Source organism: Malaya genurostris, chromosome 3, assembly GCF_030247185.1.
Source record: "Malaya genurostris strain Urasoe2022 chromosome 3, Malgen_1.1, whole genome shotgun sequence".
NCBI lineage: Eukaryota > Metazoa > Arthropoda > Insecta > Diptera > Culicidae > Malaya > Malaya genurostris.
The window spans coordinates 201,237,198-201,255,541 of NC_080572.1; the positions used below are offsets into that span (position 1 = coordinate 201,237,198).

The window sequence follows — 18,344 nt, forward strand, 5'->3', positions numbered from 1 at the left end:
CTCTCAGAATTAGTTCATTTTGTTCATTTTTGTGAGGTTATGTCATGTTCGTGCGAAACCTAATTAATGGGAGTATGGTAGGTCACTGAATTTTATTTGAATCTGACTTCAGGTTTAGGAATTTCGGGTCGTCTACAAAATACCCATTTGGTAATCAATCCAAGGATGGTTTTTATCGTATCAAAGAACGCTTTCTACCAACTCTTCACACGATTCAATCAGTGCCATCAAAGAGAGGCGGATATCATCTCAGCAACAAAAAACCGGCATGGTTCAATTAACATAGAAAGGACACCAGTGCGAGAGCGAATTTCTGTCGATGACATCGATTCGATTATCTGCGATAATTGTCAACTTGCGATTCTCTCTTGGTAAATTCCACACAGCGCCGATCAATGCCAGACTGTATATATTTTGTTAAGGGCCGTGAGATACTCAGAGTATGAGGTGGAGCGAAGAAATGTAGAAAAATTTTCTCACTGCCCATGCATTGAGAGACAGCGAGTTCTTGTAGCATCATCTATCAGATTGAAAATGTTGTATACAATGAAGAGAAATATCGAACCGCTTTTTGACAAATTATCGGCAATCACCAATTGGTCTTAACATATTTCAAAAGCCGGTTCCACAAGTTCGGTTAGTAGCAGCCTGAAGAGTGAGAAGTGAATCCTATTTCGACTCGACATCCGATTTTTGAGAGCGTGAAAATTCACATTCTAATCAAAACACAGAAAGGGGTTAATCTGCAAGTGTGTGCAGTTCTCGTTCCGTTGGGGACTATGCAAAATGTCATTGTTATATATTCGTAAAATGCTGATAGTTCAATTCTTATATGGTTCAATATCAATAAACATTAACAAATGATTGAATAACTATCGTCTGTTTCATTTCGATACATAAATGCAAATTCTAGTACTACTCATATCGTACATATTTATGTGTAGGGGTTTCTGAAGTGATACCACACTTACCGTTGAATGGATAGCCAATGCCGATGGGGTATCCGATCGGATACTGCGGTAGATGACCGGCACCAGCTGCGGCTGCTGCAGCAGCAGCCGCTGTTGCCGGCGTCGCAGTGGAAAACTGCTCCGACGAATACATCACGGCTGTATGATTTTGATAGATGGGAGCACCACCGTAGGCCGCCGTTGGTGTGTACGCTATGGGTAATACTGAAGAAGCTGTACCAGCAGTTGCCGGGTACATCGATGCACCAGTCGCGGCGCAAAGATTCGGATCACGCTGCTGGTCATACACAGGAACAAAATATCCGGTCATCTCCGGGTCCATTGCCGAAGGATATGTATACACGAGAGGAGAAGGTACAGCGTAAATTGTCCCATCAGGCTAGAGAAAAAAAATCTTTTGAATGCTATTGTGAAATGCGGAGAGGGAATTGAAGAATTACCGCAGTCTGATATGTGGTTGACATTCCCGGGGTGCCAGAGGTAAACATGGTTGTCCCAGCACCGGGAGTACCGCTGCCATTGTCGTAGCTTACCGTGTAGCCGCTGTTGGGTGTTGCCGAATTAGAGTAGTTAACCAGAGGAACTGTTTGTACCACGTTTATTTTACTGGAATCGTCTTTTTTGTCAGTATCTTGAGAATTATCACTACTGGCATCGTTTCCATCGTCCATCAAGCCTTGTTGATGGAGAGATTCATGTTGCAGATTGGGTTTGATGCTGTCACCGTCGCCACTCAATGTTGCTATAAGTGGTCCTCCCGTTTCGGAGTCCATCATAACAGGTGTAGCTCTATCTTCTAGTGCACCTTGTTCATCAAGGTTTGTGTTGAGTTGGATCTGTTGCAAAAAAGGATCATCATAAAATTTATCTTCTACAGTTGTCTTTACTACTTACTTCATTCAGTTCTAATGGCTGCAATTCGCTAGCCTTTAGCATAGGACTTGTTGCTTGGTGCTTTTGAAGCTTAAGTGTGCTGAGTTCGTTTGCTGTTTGCGAAATTTCTTCGCAGAGACTAGAGTTTTCGACTGTAAATGTAAACAGTAGATGGTTTAACTTGAACAGATCTTGCATACCACTGTCGAACTTACCGTCATTATCCTGATTATCCTTTGTGCATATTTTAACAGTACTGGTTGTATCGTAGTTGAGCTCATTGCCGACTTCTTCCGCGATAGTGGTCGTGGTATTTGTTTGCTGACCGCAGTCACTTTTACCCAGAGAAAGATCGATCGAGCTTTCAAAAGAACTACTCATGTTAATGCCATTGTTTCGATTATTGAATGATTTCTGCTTCTCAAACTTTTTCTTGTGCACTCTTGTCGCCGATCCGGGCAAATTAGCCGTAGCCGGTAAATTGGATGGATCGAAATGATAAATCGTTCTGTGAAGATTTATATAATTTTATATGACTATCTAGGAAAAGATTTGTAAAGATTTACCCATCCTGATTTACAATCGGTTGTAGAGTCTGAGGATCGATCAGAACACTTCCTTTGGGAACACTAGCCATATCAGTGACGGCCCAGACAACTCCACACGTTGATGACGGTGACTGTACGCATGGTTCGGGAGTATGATCGCCGCTGCCATATCCTGTCGGCGAAGGTGTCACCGAGTCTGACCGGATCGATTGTGTTTTGTAGCTGAAAGTGAAGAACGATCTAATGAGTGCGATCGTGACTGCTGCTAGACTATCCAGATTGATCAGTGCCAAGCAGAACTTACCCACTACTAGACGGTGACAATCGCCACGGTGTGTTTGTACTAGCGTTCGAGTCTTGCTTCGAGAATAATCGTGCTCCAGCGCTCTTGGTGGACGTTATCGAGTCTCCTCGTAGTAGCGGTGCGTTTTGGGTAGAACCTCCGTAGCCTCCGAAGCTGTGCGATTTTGATACGCATGGTCGTTCGTCTGACCGGCTGTCGATTGACTAAGGAAAATCATGAATTAGGAATTATCGGAATCAGCAATAATCTACAGTAATAAAATCGCAGTGAGCGACACTCCGGGGCTCCATGATGAAAAACTATTAGACCAAAATAAACTTTCATTTTTCTACTTTCCGATGCCGTGCTCGGTTTCTCCCTCCCTTGTTTGGTTTCAGTGTAACCGGAGAACAAAATGTGTTAGGTTCCTTTGCTCAACCCTGTACTGTGAGAAGTAAGACCCGCCTTCAGAAGCGGCGGTCCACAAATCTGTAATTGACCGGTTTGTCCAGTCTACCCGAAACTATGGACTATCCCTTGGCCCCGCGTAAGAACCCTCGCAAGACGAGGACAAGGAAACCTCATGTTTCAAAAGACTTTGCAGCCGATTCAGAGTGTACAGAACTATTGCATGGCTGGTGATACGATTCTACTGACACTACGAATCCTTCCAGGTCGAGGCTCGAACATACGACAACTGGTTTTTAAGACCAGTGCCCTATGCATTGAACCGCCGGGGATTCGATGAGGTAACGTAGTTCGAATCTTCCAATTACTAATTGGAAGCGATTGCTTCTAGTAAGAAAACCTGTAATCAACGTGTTTTCGGCTTGTTGTGCTTCAACTTTTTGTGGTGTAGTTTTGGACTATTAGGTATCTATTTATTTCAGCCTTTCAAAGTACTCTCGCCTATAAAAGAAAATTTATTTTATTTTTAATTGATAACGGAACCAAGATGCGACGAGTCCACAAGCAAAATCACGCAATTAGATCAAAACGAATATCTAAAACAATTGAAATTATTCCAAATGAAGAAAGTCGGGGTTTCCAGCAATTCTATTACTTTCCTACAGAGGTTCGTTTGAAATTGAGTTACTATTGAGTGAGGTAACCGACAAATCGGACTTTTTCTACCCGTATTCTGTTTTCTCATTGAGGCATCCCCCGGCGAACGGCCTGGAATATTTAGGACTGATGCCAGTGTGTTTTAGGGCTTTAAATTTGATTTTCTCAGAAACCGGCCACATCGAGGGTCATTTTGCACATATGCGAGAAAGCATGGAGAGAAATGTAATACGCAGAGCGAGCCACGTGGTTTCACGCGACCTACTGGCCTCAGCCTTTAAAACCAAAAAACAATATTCATTCATACATTCATAGGGGACAGTGTGGTAAAATTTATTTTTCAGTCGAATAATATAAGATGAAAATGAAATTTATGGCCACTGACTGTCAGCAATTCCCTTCTCATTCAATTGACTTTTGTTACCATACTATGGCAGATAATGCACGAATACGGTTTCCCGGATAAACTGGCGCGATTGGTCAAAGCAACGATGAATAGAGTGATAGACGGTGACGATATCGAGGTGGTTAACGAGTTTATGTATTTGGGCTCACTGATGACCGCTGATAATGACACCAGCAGAGAAATTCAGAGACGTATTTTGGCAGGGAATCGTGCGTACTTCGGACTCAGAAAAACACTTCTATCGAGAAAAGTACGCCACCGCACGAAATTGACCATCTACAAAACGCTCATTAGACTAGTTGTTCTCTAAGGCCACGAGACCTAAACTATGTTGGCAGAGGACCAAAGCGCCCTCAGTTTTCTTTTTTGTTCGAAAGAAAGGTACTGAGGACCATCTATAACGGAGTGCAGATGGAAGTCGGAACGTGGAGACGGCGTATGAATCACGAATTGCAACAGCTGCTAGGAGAACCACCCATCGTACGGACAGCTAAAATCGGACGTCTACGATGGGCTGGGCATGTCACAAGGATGTCGGACGACAGCCCAGTAAAAATGGTTCTCGAATCTAATCCGACTGGTACAAAAAGAAGAGGAGCGCAGTGAGCAAGGTGGATCGATCAAGTGGAGCCTGATCTCAGAAGCATCCGTGCCTTGAGTGGCTGGTGACGAGCAGCCATGGACCGAGTTATGTGAAGACATATGCTTGATACAGCAAAGGACACCCCAGGACTATAGCTGTTAGGTAAGGTAAGTACCATAGTAAAGTTAAGTTCCCAGAATGCATCGTCAATTGAATTATCGTACCTATACACGTAGAAAAATTTACATCTTTATAAATGCACATAAAAGAAGCGTCGTGGTTCACTTACATTCATAATTCAAAGTATGTAAAGATAAGTCACATCATTAACTTCGCAGTTAATTTATCTGAAACTTACAGCGATAGAGAAGCAAAATTTATATTTACATGTTAGTAGATGTAATATTGTATCATTGAATTAATTACGACATGCTTCAATTTACGTCAAGAGTAAATTTCATTTTTTCTAAGAGTGTAGTCAATTAAAGTTTTGTTCGCTCAGTTTCAAGTGCCTTATTGTCTTCGTTGATGCTAGTGAACAAGTTCGAATGAATAGGCATGAACTTCAACTGGAAACAGAAATTCACTCCCGCCAGAATTATGAATAGAGGGTTGCGCTTCTCATTTGAGTGATGGATTATCACCAGCAAGTTTGAATCGATAATTTTCAACTGTTTGAAATGTAATGAGATGTGCTCCAAAGTAATACAAATGAACACTGAAGGAGTAAACAATTGATTTATGATTATTCTGCAATTGATATTTCAGTTATCATTACTGGTTTGCCTTTTATCTATTATCTTGAACCAATGTTCACATGAATCCCATCTGACGGCCGCTCACACAATTAGGTTTTACACTATGACGACACAAATGAACTGCCGATGAATCAAGTTCATCTTTGACAGCTGCCGGTGGTTTGTTTTGTTTTACCACTGCCGACTTTCGAAAAAGTGCTTGTTAAAAACGTGTTCCATAGTGGAAAGGACTAAAAAGATTGCCCTGTATGCGGGGACGTAGAGAAAATTTGGCGCCCGTGGAAAAATAAGATTTGCCGTTGGTTTATTGAACAAAAAAAACTGAGCTCCATTCATCAGAAAGATGACTTGGACGAGCAAAAAAAAGGTCCTAGATACGCCACTGTATGCGTTACCAGCATTAAGGGCTGAGGCCACTAGGTCGCGTGAAACCACGTGGCTCGCAGTGGGTATTCTATTTCTCTCCATGCTCTCTCGAAAATGTGTAAAATGACTCTCGATGTGGCCGGGTGGCCAAGAAAGTTTTGATATTTTCGGTTACAAGTTTGACTACATCACATAAAATCCAAGAAAGCTGCCGCTTGTTTGGCAGCCTTTTTGAGCCGATTTTATTTCTCTCTCCTGTTTCGTTACTAAAATGGCGCCGCCATAGAAATCGACTTACCTTAACAAAAATAACTTTCCCGTCACTTTTATCGCGACAACATATATGTTTTTATGCACTTATCGCATCTAAATTAAATTATCTAGACATTGTCAGGATAGATTTTTGATCCATGCTTTTGAAGGCGAGATATTCAACGAACAAGTTGAAAGCTTACGTTTTCAGCAATTCTTCCTTCAGAAAAAAGACTTTCCCGACCGCTAAGGTCAACAATCATTCTGAAATTTTCACAGAATAATCTAAACTAATTTGCTAAGAGATTGTCAGTTGGGTTTTTTGATATTCGTCACCGTTTCTGAGAAAAGCAGATTTGAAGCGTGAAAATAGCCCTTTAAAACGCCCTAAAACACACAGGCCTCAGCCCTTAAGAAGCAATATTTGTATAAATCTGTTTAGTGTGGTGTGAGGCGTCTTGCAATTTTGAAATTCAAACGATGAACCTCTGATGAACTTTTTAACTGCAAACAATCCACCGGCGGCTGTCAGAAAAAGTTTTTTTCTGTTCATTTTGGGAGGTTATGTCATGTGTAAAACCTAATATTGAAAGTGTGGTGGACGGAAGCGAACACGAAATAACGACGGAAGCGAACACGAAATAAAAAACCGTTCACGGGAGTTCAAACTGATTTATATATTTCTTAGTTTGTCAGGAAAGCGTCCTTCTTTTCGCTCGAGGTTAATATAACTGCGGTGCGTTGTTCTCTCTGTGAGTGATTGTGTAACTGTCTCCGATAGACTCTCATTCTCTCTGTAGGTGCGCACACAACTCAAAGAGCGCAGGATAGGGATGATCATGAACTGCACCCCATAGGCGCCCCTCCAGTTACACCAGAAATCGGACACGGTGTCCGGATCGGGTAACGACTGTACGAGTGTCATCCGCTGGGTGATGCTCGATGTCCTGCTCGCATAAAAACGCTGGTTTAATTCTGTCTATTGAAATAGTTTGCTTTTTTTCCAGAGATGATAACTTCGAAATGTTTGTTGTTACGGCTTATCACTTGATAAGGTCCCTCGTATGGCTGTTGTAGGGAACGACGGGCCGAATCAACACGGATGAATACGTGACTGCAAGAGTTGAGCGCACTGTGTCTGAATACTGAAGGCTTTGAATGGTGATTTGTTTTGGGTGCCCGCATGCCTGAGAAGTATTGATGAAGCTGCTGTGCGAAGTCCGTGCGATCGATGCTTGAAGATGGGGGGTCGAAAAACTCTCCTGGCAAGCGTAATGGTTGCCCGTAAACTAGTTCAGCAGTAGAACACTTTAAATCCTCGCGATACGCACTTCTCAGTCCCAAAAGTACCACCGGAAGCTCTTCGCTCCATTTGATTCCTTTCCGGCACATCAACGCCGCCTTTAAGGTTCGGTGAAAGCGTTCCACTATTCCATTTGCCTGAGGATGGTATGCCGTTGTGTGAATGTGATGTGACCCAAGGATGCAAAGAAGCTCACGGAACAAGTCGGACTCGAACTGACGTCCCTGATCTGATGTTACTGTTTCAGGCGAACCGAATCGCGCTATCCAACAGGAAGTCAATGCCTTGGCAACAGTAGGCGCTGTCATATCAGGTAGTGGAACTGCTTCTGGCCAACGCGTGAAGCGATCTATCATGGTCAGCACATAGCGGTTTCCGTTAGATGGCGGTAGCGAGCCAACCAGATCGATGTGTATGTGCTGAAATCGTGATTTAGGAGGGTCGAATGTTCCTAATGCCGAAATAGTGTGCCGATTTGTTTTCGACAGCTGACAATTAACACAGGCTCGGACGAATCTATTGATGTCCCGATTCATGGATGCCCACACAAATCTGTCACATATCAACCTCCGCGTTGCTTTTGTACCGGGATGCGCCAGACCATGGAAATGTTGCATTATGCTAGTACGATGCTTTTCTGGAACGAAAGGGCGAGTACGATTATTTACGGAAACATCACAGTATACAGGGCGAGAAACACTGGGGATTCGAATGGGCTCTATCTTCAATGTTGATGACTTCAACAGCACTTTTAATTGCTCGTCGCTTTCCTGGTCTTCTGCGAGCGCCGAGAGATCGATGCCGGATAATGCTTCCACGCGGGACAGTGCATCGGCCACGATATTTTCAGTTCCATTTATGTGTCGAATGTCGGTTGTGAACAATGAGATGTATTTTAAATATCGCTCTTCGTAAGGGAGTCTACAAGACGAGTTTGTTGTCATGGCGTATGTGAGGGGCTTGTGGTCGGTGAAGATAACAAATTTGCGACCTTCCAAGAAATACCGAAAATATTTGACAGACATCTTCATAGCTGTTAGCTCGCGCCCGAATGTGGAGTAGTTCCTCTGCGGCGTCGAAAATTTTTCGGAATAAAAACCAAGTGGTTGCCACGCTGATCCAGATAGCTGCTGCAGTACTGCTCCGGCAGCCGTGTTCGACGCGTCGATCATGAGCGCCAGTTCTTTCTTTGAATCTGGGTAATGGAGGAGTGTAGTTTCTGCAAGTGAGTGCTTACAACGATCAAATGCCGCTAACGCTAAATCATTCCACAGTACATTCCTTTTGTCGTTCTTGCGGTTATCGGGAATCAGTTTTCGTAGCTCGAGCTGCATGTCTACCGCTCTGGGTATAAATCTTTTGTACACATTCACCAACGCTAGGAATCTACGGAGATCTTTAACTGTAGATGGTCTGGCATATTCGCTGATTGCTTGAACTTTGGACGGTAGTGGTTTTACACCCTCTTGGTTCACCACGTAGCCGAGGAATTCTACTTCAGGTTGCGCAAATTTGCTCTTTGCGACATTTATGACTAGCCCGTTTTCCTTCAGTCGTTCGAAGACCACTCGCACATGTTCTTTGTGCTCCTCTACGGTTGTTGACGCGATACAAATGTCATCGATGAACGAGACTACAAAATCTAGGTCCCCCAGTATTTTGTTCATGAACCGTTGAAATGTCTGACTGGCGTTGCACAGACCGAACTGCATCCTAGTGAATTCGAAGAGGCCGAACGGCGTTATCACCGCCGTCTTAGGAATATCTGCTTCCTCCACGGGGATCTGATGGTATGCTCGTTCTAGATCCAGAGTGGTGAAAATGTTTTTGCCTTGTAGAGAGTTAAGAATGTCGTGTACATGCGGTACGGGGTAGCGATCAGGAACAGTTGCTTTGTTCAAGCTGCGGTAATCGCCGACAAACCTAAACTGTCCGTTCTTTTTCATTACGCAGTGGAGTGGACTAGCCCAGCTGCTACTAGAAGGACGACAAATTTCGAGTTCGCTCATCAAGGCGAATTCCTCCTTAGCTGCTCTAAGTTTGTCCGGGTGCATTCGTCTGACTTTTGATGCAGCTGGCGGTCCTTTTGTTACGATGTGGTGTGTGACGCCATGTTCTGTTTTTGCTCGCAAGGTGGCTGGAAGTGTAATTTCCCGATACTTTTTCAAGAGTTCGTGGAATGGGTGATTCCAATTAACGGTGGTGATCGTGTGAACATCAGCTTTCGTTAATTCTCCGCTAGATCGCATATTCGTCTTAGGATCGATAAGGTTTCGGTTTTTTATGTCAATGAGTAGAGCAAAGTGAGCTAAGAAGTCGGCTCCGATTATTGCGTGGCTGACATCTGATACTAAAAAGTTCCATGTGAAACGCCTTCTTAGTCCAAGATCCGTAGTAATGAGCTTAGTCGAATATGTTTTGATTTCCGACCCGTTGGCTGCGTGTAGTGAAAACGGAATCGGCGTTGATTGCTTGTCTCGTTTTGAAGCAGGGACGATTGAGACGTCGGAGCCGGTGTCAATGAGATAGCGAATACCACTCGTCCTGTCATACAATTTCAGTCGTCGGCTTGAAAAAACGGTGCCCACCTCGGCCGACTCGGGTGGGTAAGCACTTAGTTTTTTGGTTGGTTATAATTGCACGGCTGCTTGCATCGTTCTGCATGTTTTCCGTACTTCCGATGGTACCAGCATACCTCTGATTCGCTTCTGGAGCGTGACGACGATCGACCACGACGACGATCGATATCCTGAGTCAGGCCAGGCTTGAATCGACGAAGTTCCGTGCTGAGCACCTCCAGTTGTTCCTTAATTTTTTGCATCTCTACATTTGCCTCGGATTTAATAGATACGGCGGCTGTTTGCGGGGTTTCGGCCATTTTATCGGCCATTTCCGCTAGCTTGGCTAACGTTCCATCGCTGATGGTCAATACGGGTCGAATGTGGGCTGGCATCCGTTGCAGAAACAGCATTTTGAGGAGATCGTCGTTGACATTTAGTCCGTTTGCGAGTTCCTGCATCTTAGACAAAAGATGTGTAGGGCGCATGTCACCGAGATCGGACGATCCCAGTAACCGTTCAAACCGGGCTTGTGGAGAGAGAGCAAACCGTGCGATAAGCCTATCTTTGATGGCTTTGTATTTCTCCTGTAGTGGTGGATTTGCAACCAACTCGGCTATGTGACAGATTACCGAATGGTCCACTTTTGCGATGATGTGGTAAAATTTAGTTTCATCCTTCGTGACGTTGCCTAAGACAAACTGCGCTTCCGCCTGTGCGAACCACATTTCTGGATCCGTCTTCCAGAATTCCGGAAGTTTTACTGAAGCCGCGGCAGTGCGAGGAGTGTCGTTTTCCTCTTCTGACATGGTTGAACAATAAAGATTGGGTGCCGGAACGCGCCGATTGAAACGGAGGTGAGGTTAAGTTGCCGGATCGGGCCGAAGAAAACCGGAATCGAAATATCGCGAAAATGCGCACTCGTACGATACTTGCAAAATCACGTCGGGGTCACCAACTGTGGTGGACGGAAGCGAACACGAAATAAAAAACGAACCGTTCACGGGAGTTCAAACTGATTTATATATTTCTTAGTTTGTCAGGAAAGCGTCCTTCTTTTCGCTCGAGGTTAATATAACTGCGGTGCGTTGTTCTCTCTGTGAGTGATTGTGTAACTGTCTCCGATAGACTCTCATTCTCTCTGTAGGTGCGCACACAACTCAAAGAGCGCAGGATAGGGATGATCATGAACTGCACCCCATAAAAGAGATATTTGACTTCCACGTTGTATCGTGTTAGGTACGTCAGCGAAGCTTGTGTGTTAGAGTGTGAAGTTTACTGCAGTAGAGTGATCGTCGGTGTGTTCCACATTTAAAAAAACACACAATTTTATTTTAACACACGGTTAAAATTGAATTGAGTGAAGTTTTACTGCACTGATAGATAGAGGGATCAAAGATCAAGTTGAAATTTATTTTTGCAAATACTTTCGGTTCGGCGAATGTTACTGGATAGGCGACGTAAGCGTTTTGTAGTTTCTATAAAGTGATGACTGATTAGGTAGAACACGCCCCTGGAGTGTTTGCCGAATAGGTGATTAGGTAAACCTTATTCCAAAACCTTTTAAATCTATTTTTTTCTTTTAGCTAGACTTTTCACGGTCAATGAAACAGTCCTAATGGAACAGGAAGTTCCAACCTTCTGATTTGATTCAAGTTGTAAATTACAGCTTAATACTTACCACTGATTGCACTTTTAGTAAACGATTGTTCTGCAGTTTTGGTCGGCCATTTATTACATCTGCGTTTTCCGCTGAGAGCCATTGCCACTGTTCTTCCGATCCGCCATCCTGGCGATGGAAGAAAAAAAAAATCATACCTCAATCAAATCTAACTAAAAAGACATATATGATTTATTTATTGAAGCAACTGTAGATCATATTATTCTTCCGACATTTTGTATATTTTATGATAAACGAGATGCCATTGGCTGTATCTGTTATAAATAATCATTCCTATTATCTTGCTGTGTGTGATCTTTGATTTGCTGATATAACAATTAAAAAATAATAAATTTATTCACATGTCTCAACTGTCAGTCTTTTTATGCCTTTTCTTTTCGATATACAGGGTCCGCCATGTACCTTTTTTTAAACATGCAATAAAACACAAGCGGTTCATCCGATTTCAAAATTCATTTTTTCATATTAAAGTACAATCCTTCCGGTTGATTGTGGAATAAAATTTCATTCAAATGGCTGCCTCGGCTGGCCTTGCAGTACGCCATACGGTCGGTCCAGTTTTTTAGTACATTTTCGATTGTATGCAGGTTTATTTTAGCTATGGCTTCACGGATGTTGTCCTTCAAGGCTTGAATTCTTGGTTGATTTTCCATTAGGGCGTATAAGCAAGTGACAGTTTCTCTTTAATCACTCTCTCTTTCGATTATTGTGATGTGATTAAAAAGATTTTCTTTGATGTCACTATTCTGTTTAAAAGTCGAAAGTTTCGGGTATCATTTCATGCAAAGAGTTGAGTGATAAACGTGGAAACCGCTTGGTAATTAATAGAAGAGAAAGTAAACAAAGAGAAACTGTCATTTGCTTATACGCCCTTTTGATAAATTAACCGAGAATGGTGTCCTAGTCTTCCTCTTCAAGTAAAAGGAAGAACTAATCGCTAATCATGGCGCGGTAGCGCTCGTCATTGACTGTGGCGGCGGCTCCTGCCTCATTTTCGAAGAAAAATGGCCCAATGATGCCGCCAGACCAAAATCCGAACCAAACCGTCACTCTCTGAGGATGCATTGGCTTCTCCATGATAACGAGCGGGTTTTCCGTCCCCCAGATGCGACAATTTTGTTTATTAACATACCCGCCGAGATGAAAATGTGCCTCATCCGAGAAGATGATTTTTTGGCAAACACATTCCGCAACATTACCAGCGTATACATAATCATTTTCGTTCAGCGGAAGAAAAAAACTAAGTTTCTGTCAAATCAGAAGTGACATTAAGGTTACCAATGTCGAAATAACTGCTAGTTAAAAAAAAGTTAGATTGCGGACCCTGTACATTGGAACTTTTGATCAAACATATTAAACGAATGTTTTAGGAACACGAAAAAATGTGTTCGATGATTTGATTGTAACGATTTTGTGAGTTAAAATTGTAAAGGGTGATTTTTTGCTTGTATCTTTTTGGCAACAATGTTTTTGACAGATCACGCGTGAATCGTGTCTTGTTTTATTGTCAAACTTGTCATGCATCGTCGTTTGCTCTATAACTTAATCGTAAATGGGCTCTGATAAAGTTGAAGAAGGTTAACAATTTAATGAAAATTGTGTTCAGCGACGAAGCTCGTTTCTGGATTATGGGCGGGTGGCATTATTCGTGAAATACCGGCCGATATGTTGGAGAGAGTGTGCAAAAATTGGACCTTGCGCATGGCTCATCTAGAGTGGATCCGCGGCCAACGTTTCCATGAAATCATCTTCAAACATTAAATTATATTGATCTTTCTACCGATTCCAATAAAGATTTCATCAATAAATTTTTTTGTGTTTTTTTAAATCAAATCCTATACCTTTTACAAAATCACCTTTTAGTTAAGGAGAGGGTTTGCATTTTGGCTAGTAGAACAGAATTATTTGAGCGTAGGACAATAAAGTTTTGATGTTAAACACATCTTTGTTTTCTACATAGAAGCGCAAATTAAAAATTCATGGAAGTAAACGTTCAGACAAATGGTTCGGTTTTGAACACTTACAGCTTAGTCAATTTTATTTCTATTTGTAATTTTATTCCTTCAACTGATTGGAAATATTTCTAAGCATCGATTTGTGTTTTATTTTGCATGCTAAACATCTAAATAGTATGCTGGCTTACTGCTAAATAGTATGCTGGAGCTGCGTAAATAGTATGCTGGAACTGCGAAAACGCTCGGATCTATAAATATAAGCGGAATTATTGCTCAGCAAAACTTAACGCTATAATAATAATTGCATGCAAGCAAACGTTGATTACAAGTTTGGTGTAAAGTGATTACATACTCAAATCCCGTGCACTTATACAAGCACTATGTATAAACTGTAAATGTAATTTTGCTGTATACAAAACAAATACAAATTATGACCAACAGTGTATTTATCCGGGTTTTTGGTTCACCATATATGGTTGAATCTGTGTGTGGTGAGCTAAAGTTGAAGGATATTCTATCGTTCTCACCGGGAGCGGGTCATTGCGCGGAAGCGGCGGCCTCTTGCATACAAACCTGTAACCGCCTCGTTTGCCCGGTCTACTCAAAGCTAGGTTTCTTTGCTTTAGTTAGGTCCGAACGAGCGGTAGCGAGGTCGGACAGCACACGAATCAAATCGATGTGGCGAAGCCGCATTAGATATTTTTTTATTTAGTAAACGGAAAATACCACATACATTTTCGTGGTAGATACCTATGGAATTGCTTTGATGATTAGTAGTCAACAAGTTTCTTTGGGAACTCCGTTCTGAGGTTCATTAATCAATCTTTATTGAAGAAGTACAATTGTAGGTCAAAAAAACGGGCGTTAACGTTATCATCTTTAATTTGTCTTTATTTTAAATCGATTCCCATTACGATTTTAAGACAATTGCAGGAATCGGCGAAATGGCTTTCGGCGAAATGACATTCGGCGAAGTGGCCCATTCGGCGAAATGACATTCGGCGAAATGACTTTCGGCGAAACGGCTTTCGGCGAAATGGCTTTCGGCGACATGACCCTGATCCGTTCTCACCCAATGTGGTAGGGAGTAGTAGTCAGAATTCATCGTTCTTCCTGGAATGAATGAATCCCTTCTGTTTATATCCCAAAAGGTTTTAGCAGATTGTTTACATCCGTTATGGGGTACCGAATTTACTTCTGTTCATAAATATGGCGTTCTGAATTTTTTCAGGAAAGCAGGATGGTGTCGCTTTTGTAAAATATCTAAACACTCTCGGGGGTTGGAGGTTTCATTAAATGTACATTTTGTTTTGTGCTGTTTTTCCATCCCACCCACTTCACATTTTCCTTGCATGTTGCTTCAGGAAAATGATGAAATGCCACGGCAACGCACACATCTTCAAATAATTAGGGGAACGTGCCGCTTGAGCCAATTAGTTTTAATTACTGAACTGCAAACATTTCGGCTGCTGATAAAATTTCGTTGTACACAAAACAAATTCAAACTATGGCGAACAGTGTAATGTCATGGTTCGTGTCTCCGGTGTTCCTACTTGTTTCGTTTATATATTTTTAAAGAATTTCAGAGACTATATATCTATTGATGAAACTTTTTAGGTAATTCAGAATGAGTCATTTTCGATCCATCTAATAAAAATAACTCGTGTGACACGTGATTTTTTATATAGTTGTATGACTAGAGAAATTTAAGTCTATCATCATGTATTTAAATTTTAATATTTCTTCTGTCGGACATTCGGTTTCTCAATTACAGCATAAAAAAAGTAAAAGTGCTTTACAGAGTATCTGCTTCTATTAGTAATAACTATCATAACAGTATCTTACCTCGCGATGTTTGAATATCCTCCGTTTGACTTTGTCGTACTCCTCCTCGCGTTCTTCGAAACTTTTGGCTTTTCGATCCAGCACGCCTCGGTCGGGACAGTGCAACATGCCGTACCGGTACTCGTCGAAACTGTGCGTATCCCGCTTCAGGATTGACTTCCGCGGTTCATCGGAGAAGCTTTCATTGATAAGCGTCTTGAATCGAATCTCCGGTATTCGGGTAGCCGGTGTCACTTCCGCGATCACGCTCTGCTGAGTGGCATCCACGTTATGCTCCATACCGAAGTACGCGGCCACTCGGTGTATCAGCATTCGATTGTAGGAAGACATCGGTGGAAACTTGATCTGACTACGGCTACGATCCATTGCCAGGGCAAGCAATTCCTTTTCGATTTTCATTAACATGTTGCGATCTTTAAAATTTTTATTCAGTGTCTCCTTGAAGAACTGAATCAGATTGACGCCACTCTGGTCGGTGAACTGTTCACAGGAATTGTCACGCGAGAGAAACCCGGTCGACGTACTATTTCCCCCTCCGCCTCCACCACCGATGGAACCGCCATCGGCGCTAGATGAAGACCCGCCACTCATATGTTTGAGCCGAGGTTTGTTTCCTCTACCCGTTGCGTTCCCTCCTCCTCCTCCTCCTCCACCACCTCCTATTCCGCCTCCGCCGGATACACCAACGTTGGCAACTGCTCCTGCCGCACCACCCCCAGCACGATGTTTTTTGTTGCTATGAGCACTACTTGTTAGATTACTATTAGAGCTACTATTATTTCTTATAAGGCTATCAGTAGGACTTTCACATTGTATATATCGATTTTCTTCATGTGAAAACTGTATGTTCAGCTGATTGTTAGAATCATTATTATTAGCACTAAAATTAACCTCACGTAGACTACGACTTTCGTTATCACAATAGTTATTATTAGATGATACTGGCGACGATGACGACTGGCTGATGGTGGTGACTGATGCTCCAGAGACCGAAAGGGCCAAACCGGACTGATCCCCGCAGTCCAGCATTTGTTCGGTCGATTTCGAGTCCTTCAATTCATGACTGTTGGCGTGTTCACCGTTTCTGCCTCCCTTGCTGCCGTGATGGTGATCGCTTTTTTCCTGATCACTTCTGACGGAACCATTATTGTTAAGTCTACCGTTGCTGTTTTTTGTACCACAGTTATTATTGGGAGAGAACGATGACTTCGGAGGTGTCAACTTGGGAAAATCCAGGTCTAGCTGGCTCTTGCCTCCTCTCTCGTCGCCACCATAAACAATTATGTTGGGCGAGTTTTTACCTCCTTGTTTGTTGCTGTACTCATTGTTGTTGTTGTTGTTGTTGTTGTTATTGTTATTATTATTATTATTGAATAGTCGAGATTCTGATACCGGTGAATGCGAATTGCTATTGTTAGACTGCTGTTCACATGTTGCACTAATGGACAGAGTATTCTGCTGTATTGGCGAGCTATTGCTGCTGCTGTGATGATCCGACGGAGATCGCGGTGTGGGTGTCCGGGGAGGGGATGTTGACTCACGCATGGCGTGACTTCGGGTTAAATGCTTGCCTTTGCCACCAAGAGTCTGAAAACAAAGAAATCGAGAGAGAGAGAAAAAAAAGATTCAGTCAAAAAAATGAAACAACTGGTTGTTAGTCGGGAAAACGAAATAAATAAGAAAATGCATGACCTCCGGTTTCGGATCCGACAATTAACTAACTTCAGCGAGTTAATTTTCCGCGCTATAACGAGCCAATAAAAGTCTACCCACGTTTACACGCGCCAGTTCCCACAACATCCGCACACGCTATCGCTGTAGCGCGTCTTCCAATAATCGCACACGTCCTCGTCAATTAGAAGGTAGTTGCGGTGGGAAGCAAGAGGATATATGATTCATAAACTGACATTTCGTTCACTAACCGGACTGGTGATGATGACGATGGTGATGTTGATGATGACTATAACAGCGATGATGAGATGAATAATCAGGAGCAAAATGGTAATACATCCACTAGCAGAAGAACTCGATCATCGCCTTCTTTCAGATATATGCGATAATTGAAGTCAACGCTTACCGGTGGAAAACTTTTCCAACATGCGTGCTATGGTAGTTATTCAGGTTAGTTTTCTGAATACTGGAAACTTTAGAACTTATTGAGCAACGATGTTCAATATTTACGGTTGATTATGGCATCTTGTCTTTTGAAAAAAATTGAACGATTTCGATTAGTACTCTCGAATACCAGAAATGAACAGTAGAAAAGGTAGTATAATTAAGATCGACTTGCTCCGATTTGGATGACGCTTTGTACAGGGTAAGGTGGTGTAAAGCCGACCTACGTAAACTAATATTAGTATTTTTACGTTTCGTCTCCGACTTATCAGTGAATTGGCAGCTAATGTCTCCTTGCGGATCAACATCAACCGCCAAGTCAAAGTAAATGTTTTTTTTTTTGCAAAACAAACATTTAGTGCATATACATTTGGTGCATTTTTTTCCAATTACTTCGTAATGAAAAATGACACAGTGGGGCAAATCCAACCTCTAAATAGAGGGGTAAATCCGACACTTAATGTTTGAATGTCGAAAACACGTTTTCGTTCGGCACATCAGTATTGGCACAATGACGCTGCAATGAAATGTAGAGGCGCTGCTTGTTTAGAGATGATAATTTCAGCAAGAGCTGTCAAATTGGCAGGAAAATTTTTAATTACTTCACCTTTTTACAACTTCCCATGAAAACGGGCAAAATCATTTAAAAAAAACGTGATTAATCCTCCTAGCAGTGAGATGATACCTTTTTTTTTTAAATCCGCATGTGTTTTTTGCATGGATATTCTTAGGTGTTTTAGTTCTCATGACATGATTTTAATTATCGTCGTTTTAAACGACAA

The 18,344-nt window shown here is 42.3% G+C and overlaps 1 protein-coding gene across 11 annotated transcripts in view; it reads right to left on the reverse strand.

The window, feature by feature from the left end:
* LOC131436179 (protein encore) overlaps positions 1–18,344 on the reverse strand; it is a 159,287-nt gene that overhangs the window by 16,704 nt on the left and 124,239 nt on the right. For 10 of the 11 annotated variants that reach the window (XM_058604729.1, XM_058604734.1, XM_058604733.1 and 7 more), the window contains 8 exons: positions 15,448–17,034; positions 11,648–11,755; positions 2,697–2,899; positions 2,411–2,632; positions 2,060–2,352; positions 1,866–1,996; positions 1,412–1,807; positions 972–1,350 (listed from right to left, as the gene is read on the reverse strand). In XM_058604729.1, the coding sequence (XP_058460712.1) occupies positions 972–1,350; positions 1,412–1,807; positions 1,866–1,996; positions 2,060–2,352; positions 2,411–2,632; positions 2,697–2,899; positions 11,648–11,755; positions 15,448–17,034 (3,319 nt within the window). The remainder of the gene's footprint in view (positions 1–971; positions 1,351–1,411; positions 1,808–1,865; positions 1,997–2,059; positions 2,353–2,410; positions 2,633–2,696; positions 2,900–11,647; positions 11,756–15,447; positions 17,035–18,344) is intronic. The other variant, XM_058604731.1, reaches the window with a different exon arrangement.